This window comes from Melopsittacus undulatus, chromosome 7 (genome assembly GCF_012275295.1).
Source record: "Melopsittacus undulatus isolate bMelUnd1 chromosome 7, bMelUnd1.mat.Z, whole genome shotgun sequence".
NCBI lineage: Eukaryota > Metazoa > Chordata > Aves > Psittaciformes > Psittaculidae > Melopsittacus > Melopsittacus undulatus.
The window spans coordinates 19,608,975-19,631,336 of NC_047533.1; the positions used below are offsets into that span (position 1 = coordinate 19,608,975).

At 38.0% G+C, this 22,362-nt stretch overlaps 1 protein-coding gene across 2 annotated transcripts in view; it reads left to right on the plus strand.

The window, feature by feature from the left end:
* Positions 1 to 21,738, plus strand: part of STIM2 (stromal interaction molecule 2) — a 67,715-nt gene extending 45,977 nt beyond the window's left edge. The window contains exons 3-13 of one of the 2 annotated variants that reach the window (XM_034065025.1): positions 3,685 to 3,799; positions 12,686 to 12,797; positions 13,448 to 13,563; positions 14,471 to 14,648; positions 15,519 to 15,696; positions 16,276 to 16,443; positions 16,592 to 16,692; positions 16,936 to 17,174; positions 20,010 to 20,211; positions 20,487 to 20,635; positions 21,020 to 21,738. In XM_034065025.1, the coding sequence (XP_033920916.1) occupies positions 3,685 to 3,799; positions 12,686 to 12,797; positions 13,448 to 13,563; positions 14,471 to 14,648; positions 15,519 to 15,696; positions 16,276 to 16,443; positions 16,592 to 16,692; positions 16,936 to 17,174; positions 20,010 to 20,211; positions 20,487 to 20,635; positions 21,020 to 21,057 (1,596 nt within the window). In that variant the 3' untranslated portion in view covers positions 21,058 to 21,738. The remainder of the gene's footprint in view (positions 1 to 3,684; positions 3,800 to 12,685; positions 12,798 to 13,447; positions 13,564 to 14,470; positions 14,649 to 15,518; positions 15,697 to 16,275; positions 16,444 to 16,591; positions 16,693 to 16,935; positions 17,175 to 20,009; positions 20,212 to 20,486; positions 20,636 to 21,019) is intronic. The other variant, XM_034065024.1, reaches the window with a different exon arrangement.
* The last annotated feature ends 624 nt before the right edge of the window (positions 21,739 to 22,362 follow it).

Below are 22,362 nucleotides of genomic sequence, written 5' to 3' on the forward strand. Positions count from 1 at the left end.
TTTTTTTTTTTTTTTTTTTTTTGTTGTTTCACACTGGTTTTAGGTATCTTATCTGTTGTTTTCTTTGTTTCAACTTTGTAGTCTTAAATGGCCTTCTCCCTCTTGAGTAATTATGTTGGCTAAGATAATTCTTAAATGTTTTTTTGTTTTGTTTTTAAAAAAAGCTTATTCTTTTAACCTCCCTATTTAAAGATATTTTTCTAAACTTTGTATACTTAATGACCAGGGCAACAGAAGAGAGATTAGCTGCCATGACAAAGAACAGAAAAATCCTCTTTTTATGGCTTTCTTCAATTCCTTTTCTTAGATGAGCATTTCCATATTAGGCCAGTTATGAGACAGAGATCTTTTAAACAGAAGAGTGATGTTTCATGTCATTAGTAAATGAATTAATTCTTTGAAACATGATGTCCTCTTTCCAGCTGTGCACACTCTAACTACCATTGTGACTATCTGATATTAGAGAACATCACTGAGAAAGTGATGGTGATTATTCTCACAGGATCTGGGAGCAATATGGGTAGCACTGAGCAGAAAAGGAGCTTCTTTCTTTTCCTGAAGAAATTCTCACAAATGCATAATCTCTCCCCCTGAGGAGCAGCTGCCTACTGTTTACTAAATGCAGGCTGCTTATAAGTTTGTGTTGTCAGCCCCTTTTAAAAGGAACTGAGTCAAATATTCTATGTAGCCTCTCAGTATAAACCAGATCTTTTCCACTGTTGTCCTATTATCCCAGGAAGTCTTGTGTTTTGAACTCGGATTTGTTTCTGTATTTGTGATGAAATTTGTAAATGGGGTTTTCATTTCCCTCTCCCCGACCCCGTAGCAGATTGTGCTCTAGCACTGGATTGAGAATATGAATTAATACGTTAGCTCTTGCTCCCTCTGCGGGCTCTGTAGCAGAATGACATGAAATGCTGCAGGTTTTCTGCAAAGTGTTGTGTTTCTTATCTGGGTGCCAAGGTAACCCATTCCTGTCCCATTTAGAAAATCAGAATGATTTCTTGTAGTACCTTTTAGTGCTTTGGCATGAGTCGTAACACCTTGAAGTTTTTTTAGTATATCAGTTGGAATCTTCTTTATTCCTGTATGTAGTATTGTTAGCAGCAATTCAGATTTTACTTGACAGCACCTGCAACTGTTCAAATGTTCTTGTCTTGAACTATTTTACAACTTTTTATGATAGCTAGCTGTAAAGATAGAAGCAAGTTTATTTCTTAGGAACAAAACTGAAGTGACTTTTAGCAGAGGAAGTGCAACATCTGCTGAGACCTTTTAAGTGTAATATATATGTCATTCTGTTCCTCTTCAGAAACTTGATTGCCTACAATGTTTGTTTTTAAAATGAATGTCCACACCTGACATTTGAAGTCTCCATGGACAGTGCATCACCAGTCACTAGAAAGCTGAAGAGTGTTAGCGTGTACCTTAACCCCCATATGAAGTGAGATAGCTTTTACAGGGAGGGCGCTATAATGTATTTTTTACTGTTGTTTTAGTATGTTTTTCCCAAAAGGTGTGCGGGGGGTGCTAGTTGACAGTAGGTACTTGCAGTGTGAAGGGAAATGGTGAGGTGGGCAAGCATCAGTTCTTTCCTGCTGGTCCAGTTGTGAGAATATACTTGAATCTGGAAAGTTTTAGAGACATTAGTGAATAAGATGGTTTTTTTGTTCTCCTGTTGTTTGGTTCCTTTTCTTCAATTTAGCCTTTAATAAAAATGAAGTGGGAGCCAATAAGGTAATCCAGCTTTGATTGCATGTTAGCTATGGAAATTGCAAGCTTCATGGTAGCTGTACTTATGTACATGGGGAAGTACTTGGAGTTCATACTTGGATGATGGAATATGCAAGAGGTATTTTTCCATTTGCATGTAGCTACAGCAGTCAGTCCTTTTCTGTGCTTATTTTACTCTTTTACAGTTGCTGGTCCATGTTGTTTCAGAAGTTTCAGCTCAAACAGGCTGCTATTTTTATGTGTTTTCATATATTTAACAAATTGCACCTGTATTTCTCATGTATATATGTATCTCTGTGTATCTATAAATACCTGTATTTATGCCCCTCTCTCATATGTAGGGAAGAGGAGTTAAAAGTGCCATGCTAATGTATGGGCTAAATTGAACTATTTTGGGAATCAAAAGGCTTTAGAAAGCTAATGTCTGACAAGTTTTGAAGTGATAGATGAATGAGAGACGGCTTGCATTCAACCTGAAACCAAAAGACACACAGGACTTTGACTGGATTAGGGAAGGCAAATAGTACTTTATCCCAAGTCTAGCAGTTAGAGGAGAAACTTGAATCCCTTCCCATGTGTTTAGATTCCCTTACTTACAAGTAGGATTGAAGTTTTTAATAAGGGGATTTGGTGTTTTCTTGCATATTTCTGCTACCATACACTGCCTTCTTTTATTAAGAGTTAATATTATGGTTTACAATTGACTAGACTTTTCAGTTTTTTGAGTGTCTAAGTCTCTCGATTTGTTAAAAATGGGGTCTGTACAGGATGCTTTGCAGATAAAGCAAGGCTAAATTTGAAGTGGGGAGTCTTATGCAGTGCATCAATAGCTTGGCTTTCTTCACATCTGCTTGAAGTGATGATGATGACATATGACCAGCCACATAAAAAACTGGTTTTTGAGTTAGTGTCATGACTGCCTATAGCTGTTCCTGTCTGAGCAGCTTTAATCTTCAGGAAATGAAGAAAGCAAGCAATCTGCTGTGGAAGATGTCTTAGCTCCTGTGTTAGCTTTCTGGTACTAATATTAAGATCCCCACCCACAGACATGGCTCATGCTATGCTTTTAGGGACTGATATGTATGGTAGTTTCCCACTATTAATGAGAGGTGGTTTGATAACCAGGTTTCCAACTTTTCTAGGCCTGCATGAAATAAAAACAAAATGGGGTTTTTACAATTCAATGCTTTTTTTTTTTTTTTTTTTTTACTTGTATGTACTTGGAGATCCTGTTTGTAGTGACTACTGATACAACACTGCTGTATATGAGGAGATTCCAGGCTATTCCTCTTTGTCATCTTATTTTCCTTTTTTTACTGGAAGGCCTTTTTTTTTTTACTGACATAGGCTTCCTATTAATTACTGAGAATGAAACAGCTCTGTTTAATGCTTCTACACTAGGAGTGTAACCGTTGAGGAATGGTTAGCAAGAAGAAAATTTTCCCTAAGATGGACTTCTGTTTTTTAATTTGATGAAACAGAAGTAAAATTTTTGTTGTCTAATCAAAAGACTTTATTAATATTTAGTCGCCACTTTTCTTTCATACCTGAAGCAGTTGCTTTATCTGATATAGAAGGGTTCAAGTATTACTACTTTATAAAGGACTGGTGCATTTTCAGATCTTAAATGGTCTTCAAATAGGTGAAGCTGGTTAAATATGTTGAGAATAGAGAAGTATGTAGTATGACTTGTGTGGTGCATTCTTGTAATCACTGTAAATATAAGGCATACTAATAATGTTAAATATAGTACACTAGTAATTGCTAGTTTTTCTAGGATTTAATCGTTGTGAAAATGAATCCCTGTAAGGGTGTTTAACTTGCTTTCTGAGTCTTTGATGTGGTCAATTTCTGTGAATTGTGTGCTGCTTACATGGGGAAGAGCTCCTAAAGATTTCCCCGTAGTTCTGTTGTTGTTTTGGCATTTAAGATGTTTCCCTTTTCCTTCAGTTTCTAAGAGAAGATATGCAATACAAAGATGCCTCTAATAAACATAGTCACCTGCACAGAGAAGACAAGCATATCACCATTGAGGATCTGTGGAAACGCTGGAAGACATCTGAAGGTAGGTAAATAGCTGAAGATTTTGGTGATTATTGAAATAGACATAATTCAATATTTTTTCCACCAAGTAATTTAGAGTAGTAAATGGATAGCCTTTTTAAAGCATCTTCATGAATATGTTTTGGTACTGTTACTTATAGATCTATGTAAACCTGAATTAAAAACTCATTCAGTCCAGCTAATATTAATTTTTTTCTTGATGTGCTGTGGGTACTGTAAGTAAACTAAGCTAGCTTACACCCTCATCTGTATGAGGTTTTAATTTATGAAAGTGGCTGTTGCAAGCACTAAATTCCATATAAACACCTTTTTAATTTAGTAAGCCTTAGGGTTGGCAGTCAAGCTATTTCCAAGCTCAGGATCAGAGCATCCCAATGAGTAGGAAATCAATTAAGGGATCTAGGAGACCAGCATGGTTAAACAAGGAGCTGCTGGGCAAACTCAAGTGGAAAAGGAGAATCTATGGATTATGGAAAGAGGGGCTGGCCTCTTGGGAGGAATATAGGACAGTTGTTACAGGATGTAGGGAGGCAATTAGGACAGCTAAGGCCTCCTTGGAACTTAATCTTGCTAGTCGGATTAAGGACAATAGAAAGGGCTTCTTCAAATACATAGCAAATAAAACTAACACAAGAGGCAATATAGGCCCGCTGTTGAACGAGGTGGGTGCCCTGGAGACAGAGGATATAAAGAAGGCAGAGGTGCTGAATGCTTTCTTTGTATCCTCTGTCTTTACTCCTGCAGACTCTCCCCAGGGGCCCCAGATTCCTGTAGCCCCAGAAGGAGTCAGGACAAAGGAGGAGTTTGCTTTGGTAGATGAGGATTGGGTTAGGGATCAGCTATGCAATCTGGACATCTATAAATCAATGGGTCCAGATGGAATGCACCCACGGGTGCTGAGGGAGCTGGCAGAGGTCATTGCTAGGCCGCTCTCCATCATCTTTGGTAAGTTGTGGGAAATGGGAGAGGTGCCTGAGGACTGGAGGATGGCAAATGTCACACCAGTCTATAAGAAAGACAAGAAGGACCCAGGTAATTATAGACCGGTCAGCCTTACCTCCGTCCCTGGAAACGTGATGGAACAACTTATTCTTGACTCCATCTCTAGGCATATCAAGAATGAGGGGGTTATTAAGAACAGCCAACATGGTTTTATGAAGGGGAAGTCATGTTTGACCAACCTTATATCCTTCTATGAGGAAGTGACTAGGTGGAGGGATGATGGTAGAGTGGTAGATGTGGTTTTTCTTGATTTCAGTAAGGCATTTGATACCGTCTCCCACAGCATTCTCATAGATAAGCTAAGGAAGTGTGGGCTTGATGATCAGGTAGTGAGGTGGATCAAGAACTGGTTGAAAGGAAGAAGGCAGAGAGTTGTGGTCAATGGCACAGAATCTAGCTGGAGGTCTGTGACTAGTGGAGTCCCTCAGGGGTCAGTGCTGGGACCAGTGCTGTTTAATATTTTCATCAATGACCTGGATGAGGGAACTGAGTGTACCCTCAGCAAGTTCACTGATGACACTAAACTGGGAGGAGTGGCTGACACACCAGAAGGCTGTGTTGCCATTCAGCGAGACCTGGACAGGCCGGAGAGTTGGGCGGGGAGAAACTTGATGAAATTCAACAAGGGCAAGTGTAGAGTCTTGCATCTGGGGAAGAACAACCCCATGTACCAGTACAGGTTGGGGGTTGACCTGCTAGAAAGGAGTGAAGGGGAAAGGGACCTGGGGGTCCTGGTGGATAGGAGGATGACCATGAGCCAGCAATGTGCCCTTGTGGCCAAGAAGGCAAATGGCATCCTAGGATGCATTAGGGTGTAGTTAGTAGGGCAAGAGAGGTTCTCCTCCCCCTCTACTCTGCCTTGGTGAGGCCACATCTGGAATATTGCGTCCAGTTCTGGGCCCCTCAGTTCAAGAAGGACAGGGAATTGCTTGAAAGAGTCCAGCGCAGAGCTACAAAGATGATTAAAGGAGTGGAACACCTCCCTTATGAGGAGAGGCTGAGGGAGCTGGGTCTCTTTAGCTTGGAGAAGAGGAGACTGAGGGGTGACCTCATCAGTGTTTACAAATATGTAAAGGGTGGGTGTCAGGATGATGGAGCTAGGCTTTTTTCAGTGATATCCAGTGGTAGGACAAGGGGCAATGGGTGTAAACTGGAGCATAGGAGATTCCACGTTAACATCAGGAAGAATTTCTTTACTGTAAGAGTGACAGAGCACTGGAACAGGTTGCCCAGGGAGGTTGTGGTGTCTCCTATGTTGGAGATATTCAAGGCTCTCCTGGACAAGTTCCTGTGTGATGTACTCTAGGTTACCCTGCTCTTGAAGGGGGTTGGACTAGATGATCTTTTGAGGTCCCTTCCAACCCTCGGGATTCTGTGATTCTGTGATTTTAAAACATCAGTGATATATTGTATAAAGTGGAAAGTCCAGTGTGTTTCGATTTAGATTTAACTGTTTTTTGGGCTACAAAGAATTAGAATTCTTAGTCAAAGCATTTTGGGAAATATTTTCAAACTTGAAACATAGGAAAATGGACTGATAACCCAACACCACCATCCCTCCCCCAGTTTGATTTGAATGAAAAAATGTAAATACAGACAAATATTCCAAATATGAAAAAACAGTAGTAAATGAGCAGTACACTGTTCACTGCCAAATATGATTCATGATGTAGCTACTAAAAAGAAACTTCTAGGGGTCCAGGATGTATTGTAGCATATAGAGATCTGGTATTGGTCGAACAGCTAAAAGTAGGAGCTAAGGAGAAATGAAACTAGGAACATTGCACTGGTTCCTCCTATGTAGGAAGTCATTTAAATGCAGTCTGAGGTAATTAATTGGTTAAGTATTTGCTCTGTAGTAAATATCTAAATTTTAACCAGTGCTTTCTGTCCTCATTTCTTCAAATATTCTGCAGATACTTGCTGAAGATCTTGTTCAATGAAAGTACTGCAACTAAATTATTAGAGAAAATTGTTTCCATACAATTCTTTGTCTAACTTAGAGTAACTCTTCAAAAATGTAGGCTATAACAATATCAGAAGTATCTAATTTGTCTACTGTGTATGTTTTTGTTCCAGGTTTCTTGAGTGTAGTGAGCAGTGTGAGTAAGACACAAGGTTTTGAGAGGAATGTCTGGTCTTACTGTGCCTACTTATAATGGCCTTATTGTGCATGCTGTTGAGGAAACTGAAGTTGCACCACAGGGAGGCTCTTAGAATGAGACTACCAAGCAATGCTAACAGTGACCTGGTGACTGTTAGAAAGCATGAAGCCCCTCATTTAATTTTAGGTAACATGGAAAATTCTGGTTTTCCTTTCTAGCTGTTTTTAGGAATTTTTATTTGTTAGTTTATGTGCTGCTAGTTTATAGTACCAGTGTAATTTGACAGCACTAAACAAGAGGGTGGAAGGTAGTGTAAATGGTGGTATCAGTAATTTGAGACTTCTAAGTAGTCTGTTGAGGTATCTGTTGTGAGAATTACAAGCTGTAAATAGTACCCTGGACAGTGAGCATTAGTGCTTTTGCAGAAGCGTCTTCTGGATCTATTGCTGCTTAGTTTACGCTGAGCAAAATTGCCGATTCTTTTCCGTATATCTTTATGTAGAAGTTTGTCTTAAGTATTTGGCAAATTGCTTAAAGCTGCTTGCTGTTTAAGATATTGGTGATGTGAGACAGATAAGATTTGAGGGTAGAAAGTGAAAATACAGTTTATGTTATAGTAAGTTTGCTGTTGCTGTTTGGTGTTGCCTTTTAGGATTAAGAAAAACAAATTATTTTTGAGTAATTACTTGAAAAACATGCAGTGAATAGAACCCTGAGAATTGGCTCCATTCAAAGCTTTAAAAATTATCTCATACAATAAATAAAAAAACCCAGCTTTTTAATATTTCTGGCACTGAGTAGGTTTTTGATAATCCTCATCTGCTGCAGAATCCTTAAGGCATAGTCTGTATTGATGCAGATTAAGGGAATTTCAAGGCTGCTATTGGTTTTACTTTCATGGAAGGAATTGCATCATAGTTTAAATCAGCATCTAGCCTGTTGTGTTTCCACAGAATTTCAATTGGTCCTTCAGTACAATGCAAAGTTGTCAGTTTAAGCTAGCTCATGTTACTTGTGCTTTCCATGACCACTGTGAAATTTTCTACTCTCATAATGTACAGAGAGCTCGATTTAGAGGAATAACTAGGAAAATAGTGTAGCTGTTTAAAGCCCAGAAAACACTGCTTTCTGATAGTCCTCTGACTTCTATTATTGTGTTTGTTCTTTGAATGTAAATGCCAGTATATGCTTGTTGTATGGAATTTGCTTTGACTTTTTCTGTCTAAGCAATATTTATACATATACAAAGTCTTTCTAGCTGTTCTAAGGTATGAAGCTTAATAGTTATGTTGGATTAAAGGTGAATCTTACATTTTTTTTCTTACAAGGGCTGTGTTTTGATAGGTGTGAGTGCAACAAAGGGGACAGATGAACATTTGTTTCAATGTCTGAATATCAGGTTTTTACAATGATTTTTGAAAATTTTGTCTTAAGGGTGTCTGACTTCTCTTTTTTTTTTTTTTCCCTCCCCTCTAATAGGCTAAGGTCATACGAATTTGCTGTCTGAAGAGATGTGTGTGGGTATTTAGTCTCAATAATAAGGGGGTCTGTAAAATCAACACAAGGCAGCTATATCACCACTGAAGACAGCTGGGTAGTTTTCTGAACTGTCTTGGTGAATAGATAGGGTGCTGCATTCTTGGTGATGTAGTGTTGTCCCTTGGGATATGATTTTGTAGCAAAAAAAACTTCAGTGATCAGTCCTGGAGCTCATGAAAAGTTTGTCAGACTAATCTGTGTACTGCTGAAACCTAATTTTTGCAAACTTCCTTGAAAAGTAGTTTTTCTATAACATTATAGCATATTTGCTTATACGTTTGTATGTGTGATCACCTGTTGTATTGAGTGCACAAGTGGTTCTTGCAGCAACTGGGACTAAAATGCATACCACAGAGATGTTGTGGTTGCCTTGCACTTTGTTAATCATTGCTGTCGCAGGTTTTAAATATCTGGAGACTGAAAATGCATGCAAGCAGGGTTTGGCTAAGGGTGAATTACATAATGCTGAGTGCTGTTCCAAGCAGGGCCAGCACAGTACTGATGACAGGCTGCGTAACGTTGTAATGTTCAACTGTTGAAAAGAGAGGGCCACACCTCTCTTGCTTTTTTTATGCTGTTTAAAAACCTACTGGTGGCAACATACTTCATGCTGATGCTGCTGCTGAAGTTCTGCTAAAACAGAACTAACTTTTGAATCCTTCTGTGTGCTTGATGTAGAACAAGCTCGTGTTTTTCTATGTTGCCTGGTCAGCCTATTCTAAACTTTAAGCCTAATAGATGGCTGTCATCTACTTCTTGCTGTGAAACACTTATTGAATGTAATTTGATTTCTGAAGGGAGTAGGAGGCCCATAGGAGTACTGAGGCTGACACTGTAACCTTTTTTTTCTTCATGACTGCCTGCCCTGAAGCACTGTGCTGCATGATAAGTTTAACATAAAAAAAATATAGCCTGATCTTCTAGTTGATCATTAGCATGGATTAGCAGGGAGCAACATTCATGCAGGGCAAGTTTGAATCTACTTTTGCTGTCTTCACTTCAGACGTGTTGTTGGAGCAATTAAAAACCAAACCAAACCAATGAAACAGACAAAAACCCAAACTAAACAAAAAAAACCCACCAAAGTAAACTAAAACCAAGCAAACTAAAAATCAATCTAAAGTTGTAATCTGAAATAGGAAACAGTTTATGCAAGTCTAGATATTGAGTGCTGCACCAGGGTGTAAACACTGTGGCTTCTACACCCAACTGCCCAAGGCATGTTGCTGACATCCTCTTTCTCAGGATATCTATTTACAAAGCAGGTGTGAGAGGGAAGGATGTTATGTTTGCTGTCTAATGCTATATGCTTTAAGTTACTCTGTCAGTTGCTACTCCACTGAAGCACTGTGTTATTTTCTGGTGATTAAAATAAGGAAAAGGTACAACCTCAGCTAATTAGTAGGAGCTGACACATTCTAATTGTCAGTGCTGATTGAGATGAATTTCAGCTGGCCTGCTCCCTTTTCAGTACACCTGGTGTGTGTCACTTTAGTCATGTTTTGGTAGGCTTCTACTGAAGAAAGACTGGTTTGCTTCTCAGTACTGTTGTAGAATAAATACGTATGCTGTCATTGTCAAGCAATGTTTCTTACCAATAAATAGCATATAAAAGATAATAATAAAAAATCCAAACAAACAAAAAAAACAATCCAAAAACATTTTGAATGTTTTCACTGATGTACATCAATTTCCCAAGGCTCCACTGTGGTGCTGTAGGAAATGGAGAGCAAGGTAGCTTAGGGTCCAGTTAGAGCTGGAAAATTTGGGAATTTGTGGGCACTGACACTGGAATTCTGCTAATGCAGGATTATTTTACATAGTAAATCTCAATTTCTAGTGAAATATGTGCATGGGTAGAGATTCAGACTGAAATCCCAGAAGAGTTGACTGTATTGATTATGCTTCACTTAAATGGTGAGTGGCCGTTTGAAAGGACAAAGCATATACCAAAAGTTCTGATTCTAGTTTCTGATAGACTTCAGTTGCTTCTTTTTTGCAGTGTCTGTACTAAAGGAGATATCTGATGCAGTGATATATAATGAATAGTAAAGTGCTTTTTCCTAAATACAAATAGTTTGTTTGGAGAGATTTCTTTGATATTCTGTGAAGAAAACATCACACAAGTCTAAACAGTAGAACAGATGTGATTGGCCCTATGGGGCCAACAACTTCAATATGTACCTCATTTCATAGAATCATAGAATAGTTAGGGTTGGAAAGGACCTTAAGATCATCTAGTTCCACCCCCCTTGCCATGGGCAGGGACACCTCACACTAAACCATATCACCCAAGGCTTCGTTCAGCCTGGCCTTGAATACTGCCAGGGATGGAGCATTCACAACCTCCCTGGGCAATTTCTTACATGATTATATGTTTATAATTACTACTGAATGATAAAAAGGTAAGTTTTGACAGAGTAACAACAAAATACTTTTAGCAGCCAAAATAACACTTATCTATACTTTTTTTCCCCCCTTTTCCCCTCCCCCTCAATTTATAAACTCAGCTGTGTGGCTTCTGCAGTTGCGTGTTCTGCACTGTCAATGATAACATCTGTAGTGTATAGTAGACATTTTAAGAGGTTTTTTTTTTTCTTTCTGCTAATGTCACATCAAAATAATGCTTTTTCTTTGGATCAGTATATGAACCTATTTCTGGAATGCAGTCAAGGTGATTAAGGTGATATCTTTTTAGGTGGTCTTACCGCTATTTTGAGATGCTTAGAATGACTTGTAAATCTGATTGCTTCTTATTTACAAAACAGTTAAGAATCTTTGTAATGTGAAAATGATCTGCTTACAAATATACCCCAAACATTTTGCATCAAAGCATAGAGTAATATGACAAAACTAGGTCTGTTGCAAGATCGATACCTGGAAAACAGTTTGTGGCTCAAAAGAAGAGGAGGAAATGGGGCAGCATTCCCGGAAGTAGATGTAGCTGTTCATACAGATAGAATGCATGTGCTTTGTACTGTGAGTTTATTTATCTTACTTTTTTTTAAAGCTATTAATGGCTTGTGAAATGTGCTCTGTCTTCTGTTACTGGGAATGATGAAAATTTGAAGTGTTTAAGCTTGATTTTTTCAGCTACACTAGTGTAGAAAAGAGACCCAGAAGTCCTTATTTCAGTGAAAACTGAAATATGAATTTAAATGCATAAATTTTTCTATTGCCTGCAGCTTACCTGTCAAGCTTTCAGCAGCTCTTTCTAAAGGGTCATTGTCAAAATTCACTACTAAAAATGTGGCCTTGTGGTTTCTCAAGAAATACCTGCTCAGCATTGTCATGTGCGAATAGTTTGGGGGGTGGGGGGGAGATTAAATAAATGTATTTGTTCATGCAAAGACACATCTACTCAGAAGGAGGCTGTCAGGTTCTTTCATGTGCCGACAAACTTTTGCAGGCTTTGTAAATGGAGTGAACAGCTTTCCTCCAACTTTGTCAGTGTGCAGCTGTAAGCTGTCGCAGCTGGCCTGTAAGGGCCAAAAATGTTTTTGTGGTGGTGGTTGGTGTGTTTGTGTATGTAGAACTTCTGTAGCCATGAAAGCTTATGTTAACTGTCACTGTTATACAGGAAAACTTTTGATTATTCTGTAAATGCTTAAATATTTTTTCTTAGTGGGATGTTATTGTATGTAGTACAGCTGTTCTGGGCATTTTTGAGAGAGATTTAACTGTTTTCCTCTTAAATGTCTTCTGTGTCCCAGGATTTTCTTTCAATCTTCCCTTTTCCTCTCTTGTCTGCTCCCATTTTGTAGTTAGTAGGCATGAGCCTCTAGGGAGATTTTTGTGAAAACAAGTTCTTCAGCCCTCATCCTGGGAAAGATCTTGGTACATTGCCTCAAATGGCTACAGCACCTGCTAACATGTTCTACAGGGGTAACATGGACAAAAGGGTTGGGGCTGAGATCAGTTTAAGCAGATAAAAGTCACAAGATGCTGTCCTGATTTAAACTAAAGCTAAACACTAACTGTGTGTGTGGATTTTTTTATAAAGAAATGTTTCTATTGGTTCTGTGCTTTTTTTTGTTTATAGTTTGCCTAAGCTTCCTCTGAGAAGCATATAATGAAAAAGGCAAAATGTCAGAAACACCTTGGTGAATGTGAATTTTTCTGCAGTTATATTTGGCTAAACCCTCTTGGTCATTGTAACCTGCTTTTCTACTGCTTGTCTTCTGTCTTGCTATTAATTTTCACAAAAATTAAAGGTAATTAATCTGATTTTTTTCTTCCAGTTCATAACTGGACTCAAGAGGACACTCTTCAGTGGCTGTCAGAATTTGTTGAACTGCCCCAGTATGAAAAGAATTTTAGAGACAGCAATGTCAATGGAACAACACTTCCCAGGTGAATGTTTCTTCGGGATTAGTTTCAGCTAATTCCCTGTAGGTTGCTGCTTTAGTCTTTATGTGGGAACAACTATGTGAGCTTAAAGTCAAACAAGATACAGTCAAATGCAAAGGGAGAGTAGTGTCCTTGCAGTTTTTAAAAGCTGTCTGCTTTCTTTTTTTTTCTGCCAAAACAACTCAAAATATAAACACTGCTTCTTTTGTTTTTGCTTTGTTCCTTGCTGTTGAAGCTTTTATCGATGGACACAATTCTGTACAGTAGTGACCTTCCTTTTGAACAATTTTCAATCTGTTGTATGGTTATACCTCAAACTACCTGTAGAACCCTCTTTTTTGAACATAACTACTAAATTTTAGTATTGTGTGTATTTTAGAGAGTCTTCAAATATGCCATTACCTCTAATTGTGCTAGATGGTTTTGTTTTATAATTGTTACAGAAAGAAAGAAATAGGGAAATGATTTGTTCTTTCCTTGCCATATGCTGATATGCTTTTTTAATAGCACTGTTGTCATTGTATTATATCTCTCACTCTAATTACATAACTATAACCTATACAACTGGGAAATGCTATTGATGTATTTCTTTCCATAGACTGGTTTTGATTATAGCTTCTGGAATAGGTAACATTTTGTCTTATCATTAACAGGATAGCAGTAAATGAACATGCTTTCATGATCTCTCACTTGAAAATAATTGACCGGAGCCATAGACAGAAGCTTCAGCTTAAAGCATTGGATGTTGTTTTATTTGGACCTCTCACCCGTTAGTATTTTTTTATTTTTTTTATTTTTTTTTCTCTTATCTCTTGTTTGTAAGGATTCAACAGAATTTTCAGTGACACTTGATAGGTAGGCCGGCATGTCTATTTTGTGGGTGTACTGACAAGTTACTTGGCATGCCTTAGGGAAGTGGGCAGTGAATTAAAAAAGATGATCAGGATGCTGGGATCAGGACAAAGTTTCATTTCTGTATATCAGATTATGTAGAAATTTTAGTATAATGCCATTTGACAGATCGATGTTGGCTTTTGTGTCACAAGAAGTGTACTCTAAAAGTTTTTTAATGTTTAAATTACACTTGCAGCTAATGTAACATTCATCTTCTGCATTAGCTTGGACGGTGCAAGCTGGGATGCTGAAATGAGAGGGGATGACCTTCCCCAAGAAATTAAAAAAGGATATGGTAGTGCAAATCCAATGCTAGTGTCTTTTGTGCAGACTTGATTTTAAGTGCAGTTAAATTTAATGCAGCATTTTCACTTATGATCCATTTTTAGCGTATCCAGACATTTCCGAACCACATCACCAGTGGTGTGCATGCTTGCTAGTACACAATTACTGGTACTGTGGTGTTGGGTATTCCTGAACTAGGAGGCCTTTCCAGAGCTTGGTGGTCAGTTTAGAGAGTAGTGAATGAGTTTGCAAGTCAGACCAGATCTGAGCTATATAGGTTAAGTAGATTGTATTAGAGCAGAGTTGATTATGCTGTATGGAAAATGCTCTGGAATCCATTTGAAAGGTTGGAGATGGTTTGAAATAAAGGAGATGGAATTTTGTTTATTATCAGGTTTTGTAACCTTTTAGGCTCCAGGGCGGGGTTTGAGAGGAAGTCCATAGTCTTGTTGTCTTTATCAGTGAATTAGATAATAATGAAATTGTTTTCTGTGCAGGTCCCCCTCACAACTGGATGAAGGATTTTATATTAACAGTTTCTATAGTTATTGGTTTTGGAGGCTGCTGGTTTGCATTTACACAGAACAGGACTTCAAGAGAACATATCACAAAAATGATGAAGGATTTAGAAAGCCTCCAAACAGCAGAGCAAAGTCTTCTTGACTTGCAGGAAAGGTATAAAAACTAAAAAAGTTAATGTTTATTTGTTCTTTTGTTTTGAGGCTAAATACAAATACAGATCCTTTACAGTCATAAATTACTTGCATTCAGCTGCCTTGTTCATCTTCATGTTGCATGGAAGTTGTGATTTCAGTGGTGATGGGTTTTTGCATAGAAATTCCTCCTGGATATTTTAGTAGGCCATATGAAGGTAGAGAATAGGGTTTTTTTAACCTGCAATTTAGAAGTATGTACTGTTATTTTTGAATAATAATAGTTTACTTTGTAATGTTTAAATACATGGAAAATAAGGATATTTGTCCTGTTTTTAAGCTCTAAAGATTGAAGTGGACCTGGACTGATTACTTTCTACTTGCATATTTGTGTGTGAAAGTTGGTAGTCTCTGGTGCACCTGTCACTCAGTTGTCTGTGAAGACATTTTTTAGTACACCTCTAATGAAGGCTCAGAAGTATGAATGTTTTGCCTGACACAGACGTCACATTGTCTGACGTAATTGCTGCTGATTCATGAAGCTTGCACAGTCTTTATCACAGACTGGTTGAGGATGGAAAGGACTTCTGGAGGTCACCTTGTCCAGCCCTACCTGCTCAGGCAGGATCATGTAGAACAGGTTGCCCAAGACCATGTTCAGGCAGCTTTTGAGTATGCCCAAGGATGGAGACTATACTACCTCCTTGGGCAACCTGTTGCCAATGCTCAGTCACCCCCATTATGAAAAAGTGCTTCCTGATGCTTAGACCTCTTGTATTTTGATTTGTGCTTGTTGCCTCTTGCCCTGTTGCTGGAGATATTTTCTTCTGAGAACTGCAACTTTTAACAAATATGCTGTGTATTTTCTCATATTTTTTGTTCAATTGTGAAGGCTTGAGAAAGCACAAGAGGAGAATAGAAATGTTGCTGTGGAAAAGCAAAATCTGGAGCGCAAAATGATGGATGAGATCAATGATGCAAAACGGGAAGCTCATCGCCTAAGGGAGTTGAGAGAGGGAGCTGAATGTGAGCTCAGCAGGCTCAAATATGCAGAGGAAGAGCTAGTACAGGTATCTGCAAAATGTTTATAATCTTAATGTTGACTTTAAATTGGTCCTGGCTTTAATAGATCCTTAGGAATGTTTAAAGCAGCATTTGTCTCGTGCTAGATTTGAATTGAAACATCAATCATGCCATTATCTAGTAAAATAATCCTTAAACCCTAAAAAGACATAACTTTGTACATTAGCTTACCGTAATATTGAATTTGTGGAACAAAATACGTATGTACAAAAGCTTTTTTTATCTATCTTGTTAACAGATAAATGATGATACTTTTGTATCACTTCTGAGTAGATTGGATTTATTGCACTGAATAAAAATGCTGCCTTATAAAAATATATAAGATTCAAGTTAAGGAGTATATATAATAGAAAAAAATATACTTATGTATCATGGAGTAAATGGAAATTCATATGCTGCATTTCAGAAATGCCAGACCCACATTCTTGACAGCAACTGGCAAACACCAAAGGTTTGTAAAGCCTTGGTATGTTGCTGTGGGTGTAAAGGTGCTTATATTTCACTTTCTTCTGCTGTCAGTTCTAATGATACTCTTGGTGACACTTTTGTTTCTTCTTGATTGTTAGGTTCGCATGGCTTTAAAAAAGGCTGAGAAGGAGTTTGAGCTGAGAAGTAATTGGTCTGTTCCAGAAGCTTTGCAGAAGTGGCTTCAGTTAACACATGAAGTTGAAGTACAGTATTACAATATCAAAAGACAGCATGCAGAAATGCAGTTGGCAATTGCCAAAGATGAGGTAATAAGTTCTAGCTAAAGATTTTTCTTGATCTGCTGCTAAATATGAGATGGTAAATACAAATTATTCAGATAAACATTTGGATACTTTTTCTTCTCTGAGCTGTTGTTTGCAAACTGTCAATATTGCATTTCATCTTGCTTTTCAGGCAGAAAAGATAAAGAAGAAGAGAAGCACTGTATTTGGAACACTACATGTTGCACATAGCTCCTCCCTGGATGAGGTGGACCATAAAATTCTTGAAGCAAAGTAAGAGTATTACCAGGATGCAAATTCTTTTGTTGGTTATTCCTATTACAGTGGAATTTTTGGGGAGGTATGGAATTTAGTGTCTAAGTGGTTTTGCACTTTTAAGTAAATCAGTTTAAAAGATGGTAAAGTGTGAATATTTGGACAGTCCTAATTGGATGTTGCTGTATGCTGGAATAGCTGTACTTGTGTTGCTTTGCTTTAAGAGCAGTGTATGTAACTTTAATGTGTGCTTTTCTTCAGGAAAGCACTCTCTGAATTGACGACGTGTTTACGAGAGCGCCTTTATCGATGGCAACAGATTGAGAAGATTTGTGGTTTCCAAATAGCACACAATTCTGGGCTACCAAGCTTGACCTCTTCTCTCTACTCTGATCACAGCTGGGTAGTTATGCCTCGAGTTTCCATTCCTCCTTACCCAATCGCAGGGGGAGTTGATGACTTAGATGAAGATACTCCTCCGATAGTTTCACAGTTTTATGGTAAGTGGTGAGCTTGGTAAAAATAAAGGGGAAAAGTTGTGGAGGCATGGGATTTTGAAGTGAGGTGGGAGAAGAGTGCTGAAATCAAACAGGATTGGATTAAAGCCAAAAGAACCAAAAATCTATCTAGCATTTCAGATGCATCTTTTGGGACTTAGTTGAACTGAAAATGGGTTTGCAATAAAGGTAACAATAAGAAAGTCTTTTTTCTGTTTCAGTGGGGAAGTGAGGGGCAAATCCAGTTAAGGTTTTGAAAGTCTGCTTGTCATGCTTGGGTTGCTGCTTAGACAGAAATTTATGAGTAGTGCTGAATTTCTGTTAGCACACTTATTCTTTCATATAGAAAGGATGCAGTTTGTCTAGGGTCCCTTGAGCTACCGTGAAGATTACACCCTAGAAAGGCTGCGTGCTACATAGCTTTTAAAACATTCTTTAGTAGCTGGAACAAAATCTTCTTGTTGTCTAAGGGAAGCTTTCAGGCAGAATATTTGTGTTTGGATACAGTGGGTTGTTGGAGTGCACGGTGGAGAGGCCAACTACTGAAGAGAGGGAAATCTAGCTTTGGTTAAACTATGATCTGAGGATATACACTGGGGATTCAGACCACCCTTGTATCTTGAGTTATTACATCAATACAAGAGCCTGTTTAATGGAAGTTTTGATTAACTGGACTCTAGAGGCAAATGAAAAAGATGAGCTCCCATGTAGCTATTTAAACAAGCAATATCAACCCGAGGAATGGGTAGGGAAGAAAACTTTGTCATGTGTGTACATTTTTCTTCCAGGGCTTTGATTTTCAGGAGTTAGAAATATATTTTAAAATAGCATAAGGAGAATGATTGCCACTTTGCTGCCTTCATTTATTGTGCCTAGTGCACGTTTCTCTTCTGAATGTAACAAATTTTCTACAGGCTACAATGAAAAGTTCATTAATCCCCTTACAACACTACTTAAAATTGAATGATCTGTGGTTGAAACCACAGGAGTCAAATTATTATAGGTTAGTTTGATAAATTATTCCCATCCTTTAGACAAAAACAGCAAATGCACGTGAGGAAGGACAGAAGCAAAATAGCTTGTCTCACTCATGAGGCTTCAGGCAAAATGCAACATGCAGACAGGTCAGCTATGAACACAACTGTTTCAGTCTCTGAACCTAAACCTGAGTCCTAATCTGGGCTTGTTATCTTGCCCCAGTATCATTTGATCTCAATATTGACAAAATTGGAAGTCTGCCAGACAGGCTTCTTTGTGCTGCAGCAATTGGGATGATGGTTTAAATGGTGTGAAGTAATAGAGCTGATGAATCAGTCCTGAGCTGAAGAACAAAAGGGGATAAAGAAATAATGTAGAAGAGTGGAACAAAATCATGCATGAAGGTGATAATGTAACTTCCACTCCTCCACTGACTGATTAGGATACAGCTAATTTCTTAATCTAGTTTCATTTGTAGTAGTCAATTCTAGACGCTAAGTTCTCATCACTGAATCCTTCATAATTCTGTGTATATACACTTACAAGGAACCAAAATGCTTTTGACTTCTCTCAAAATTCACTGATGGTGTGATCTTATTCTTTTTTTATACGGGTAAGTAGGATGGCATGTGATTTACCTCAACACATAGTATAAGTTTTCTAAAGGAGTACATACTCTCTTACCTTGGTTCACATTTGCTTTTTTGGGAATATTTTTGTGATAACCAATTCTTATTTTTGACCTGTGAATCCCTGCTTTTCAGGTCAGTAGGGGAGTATGTCAGAACAAAATCAGAAGTTTCAATTACTTGACAACTGTCATGTCAGGAGTTTTAAACCGTTCTTTTCTGTTCAGCTGGGTAGGAAACAAAATCTAAGTGTTGGTGAAGGTGCAGCTAGTTGCTGTTTTGTGAAAGTTCTGATTTCCTGCACTAAACCAGAATGACAGTCTGACCTTTTCTGAGATTCCAGGAAGCGAAACTGTAATCTACCTGATCCTAAACTGGCATCTCAAAACATAAAATGAATTTGTCAGGCTAGACATCCTTGTCTACAAAAATAACCTTTTCAATTTTTTTTTTAAATGTTTGGTAAATATTTTGAACATCAGGCTAGGTCTCTCTTACCTAAGCAGTAATGCATTCTGTGGGACAGTTTGAGGAGGGGTATGAGAAATCTGAAGCTCATAACAGCTAGTCTGAAAACAGGTCTGTAGACTTATTTCCATAGAAGTTTTGCTGCCTAATAATATTTTCAAGGAGGAATTGGTTTAAGAACATTTTAATTTGTCACTTCCTGTTAGATACTTTCCTGATCAAGCCCTGAGTTGCTGTTTCCACCCATTCTTAGTAGTTTTGTTTCCAGAAATTCATAGTTAGCCCGTCAAAAAAAAGTGTTACCAAAAAGGAAAATCTTGAGCTAAAAATGAGGTTGAATTCTATGTTTTATATGATACATGAATGAAGCTGATCTTCTGCATCTAATATAACTTTCAACTAATGCAGCCTATTTCATGGCTGTTTGGTTAAGTGTATCTACATTGCAAAACCTTTACATATTCTTTTAAGCTCCAAATTGCCACACAAGTAAAATACAGGATATTGTGTAATACACTAATTTCAGCACTGCTATTTTTAGTTTATAAAGGGCTGGAAGTTTTAGTAGAATCTTTCTCTTTACTCTCAAGAGAGCATGGTGAGCCAGAGCTTCAGTGCACATGGTCAGAGTAACAGTTGGCAGGCACAAACTGCTGCAGTTGCATCTTAGTTAGAGCTTCATCTAACTGTAAAATGTATAAGGTGATGCCAGTCTTTCTTTAATGTCACTTGGAGGGTTTTGGTTTGCTTTTTCTTTGCTCAGGCTCCATTGTAAAACCTCCGGGCACACTGGCAAGAAGCAGTAGCTTGTGTCGATCAAGACGCAATATTGTGTCATCATCTCCACAGTCTCAGCATGCTTTGCACTCCCCTGACCCTGACATCCTTTCTGTGTCAAGCTGCCCAGCAATTTATCGAACTGAAGATGAAGAGGAAGCCATTTACTTCTCTGCTGATAAACAATGGTATGGAAATTAGCAAATAGCACTTGGAAATCTGATAGGATTATTTGAGAGTAACAGTTTAGAATTAGGGGTTGAACCAAGCAAAAAGTTAAAATAATCTGTAGGATAATATAGATTAATATAGTCCACATGGAACAGAGAGAGTTCTTGTCTGGTGTGTGTATGTAAATAGATAGCATGTCATATACAGTTAAGTAATGTTACAATCCAGGGTACACTGAACTAACCCTGATTCTCCATTACAATATGTTACTGGCTTTTACATCTGAAACTAGGATCAAAAGCAATGTCAGCTACTGGGCGAAGAGAAGATGGATGGTAACACAATTCTTACAGCATGTTGAGCGTGTACCTACTCTTGTTACATGGCCTCATAGGAAAAGGTTAAATTCCTTTTGGAAGGAGCAAATGAGCTTGTTGAAAGGTAGGGACACTTGTCCTGAAGAAACTTTTTATATATGATAGGCTTAAATCTCCTCCTTTCATTTTATAACTTTTCTGACTTCACATGCCAGAAAGATAGTTTTTGTTCTTTGAAGTGAAATACAAATGACCAATTCTGGGTAGATGCTGCTACCCACAAAAATGAGATTGCACAATTAACTATCTTAAGTTTAGATAATGAAATGATGCAATGCAAGTTGTGATATAAACTGTTTAACTAAATGCTTTTTATTAATTAACTAAGGAAAAGTGTGGGTGGTGCTTTTAGGCTAATGTTATTGATTCTAAATTAATTTCCTTTTTTAACTGTATAAAGGAATTAGTAGTTTCAGCTGTGTTTTCTCTTCTCTTTGCACTGATTCAGGGAAGTACAGGAAACAGGTTCGGAATGTGACTCGTTAAATTCATCCACTGGAAGGAAGCAGTCTCCTCCAGCAAGTCTTGAGATGTACCAGGTGCTTTCTTCTCAGAAAGTATCCCCAGAAGAATGCTCCCTGGAGGAATCATCTACAGGAGACTCCTCTTCTCTAACTGCAGATATTTCTAGGGGCTCTCCTGACTGCATAGGCATGGCAGAAACTAAGAGCATGATCTTTAGTCCTGCAAGCAAAGTTTATAATGGAATCCTGGAGAAGTCCTGCAGCATGAACCAACTTTCAATTGGGATCCCTATCCCAAAGCCTCGGCACACCTCTTGTTCTTCAGCCAGCAGTGATACTAAACCCAGCCATGAAGCTGCTTCTGTCCCCAGGATAAATAGCATCCCACAGGACCTCTACCAAAATGGTGAAAAAACCAAAAAGCCATCAAAAATAAAAAGCCTCTTTAAGAAGAAGTGTAAGTGAGGTGGCAGAGGAAGCCTGTAGTAGTGTTGTAAGAACTCTGTTTTTTAAATCTTTAGGAATGTGATTCCATTTGAGCATTCCAAACTGGATGCCCTAATGGAATGCTCTGTAGGTCAACTATATTTAACCTCACTGTACTGTCAAAGGTCGTGCCAGCTGTCAATGAGAAATCATTAAAAGTTCAGACAGTTTACATTAATTTCTGCCTATTTATTTCTTTTTTTTGTTTGTTTGTCTTTCTTAGTGCTTGTTTTGTTTTTTTTTTGTTTTGTTTTTTTTTTTTTTTTCTAAGCTTTAATGGACTAGTAAGCCTTCCTGGGCTTCCCAGAGTTTCTTGTTTACTGAAGCATCTTCCTGTCGTTCTGTAGAGCTAGGACATTTATCTACTGGACTTTAAGAAAAAAAGTAGAACTAATGGAATTGCACTACTGTTTTACAGACTGGAAGAGTCTCTCTACAAGTGAAACTGAAAGACTTGTATTTCTCTGAGAAGATGAATCTTTTCACTTTTAGATCTTTTGGGGTTTTTAAGTAGAACTTAGGATTTCTAATTGACTTGATTTCTGGAAATGGAAATGCCATGCTTTTGTTATGGGAAGCTTTGTTAGATGCATTTATTATTAGAATGGTTCAAGTCCTGCTGAAAAGATCATGCTTTTCCCAGGACTTTCACTGTGATTTTTGCTTCACTGCAGGCTGTATGACACACACAAAAAAAGGTAATTTAACAAGAGAAGAGGCTCTTGATTTCTTATGCAAGTGATGGATATGAATCTTGACTGAGGACTGAAAATATTCATCCTCTTCAAATGAGGAGGGGGGATAGTAGCTTTTGTTTACAGACTGACAGACAATGAACATT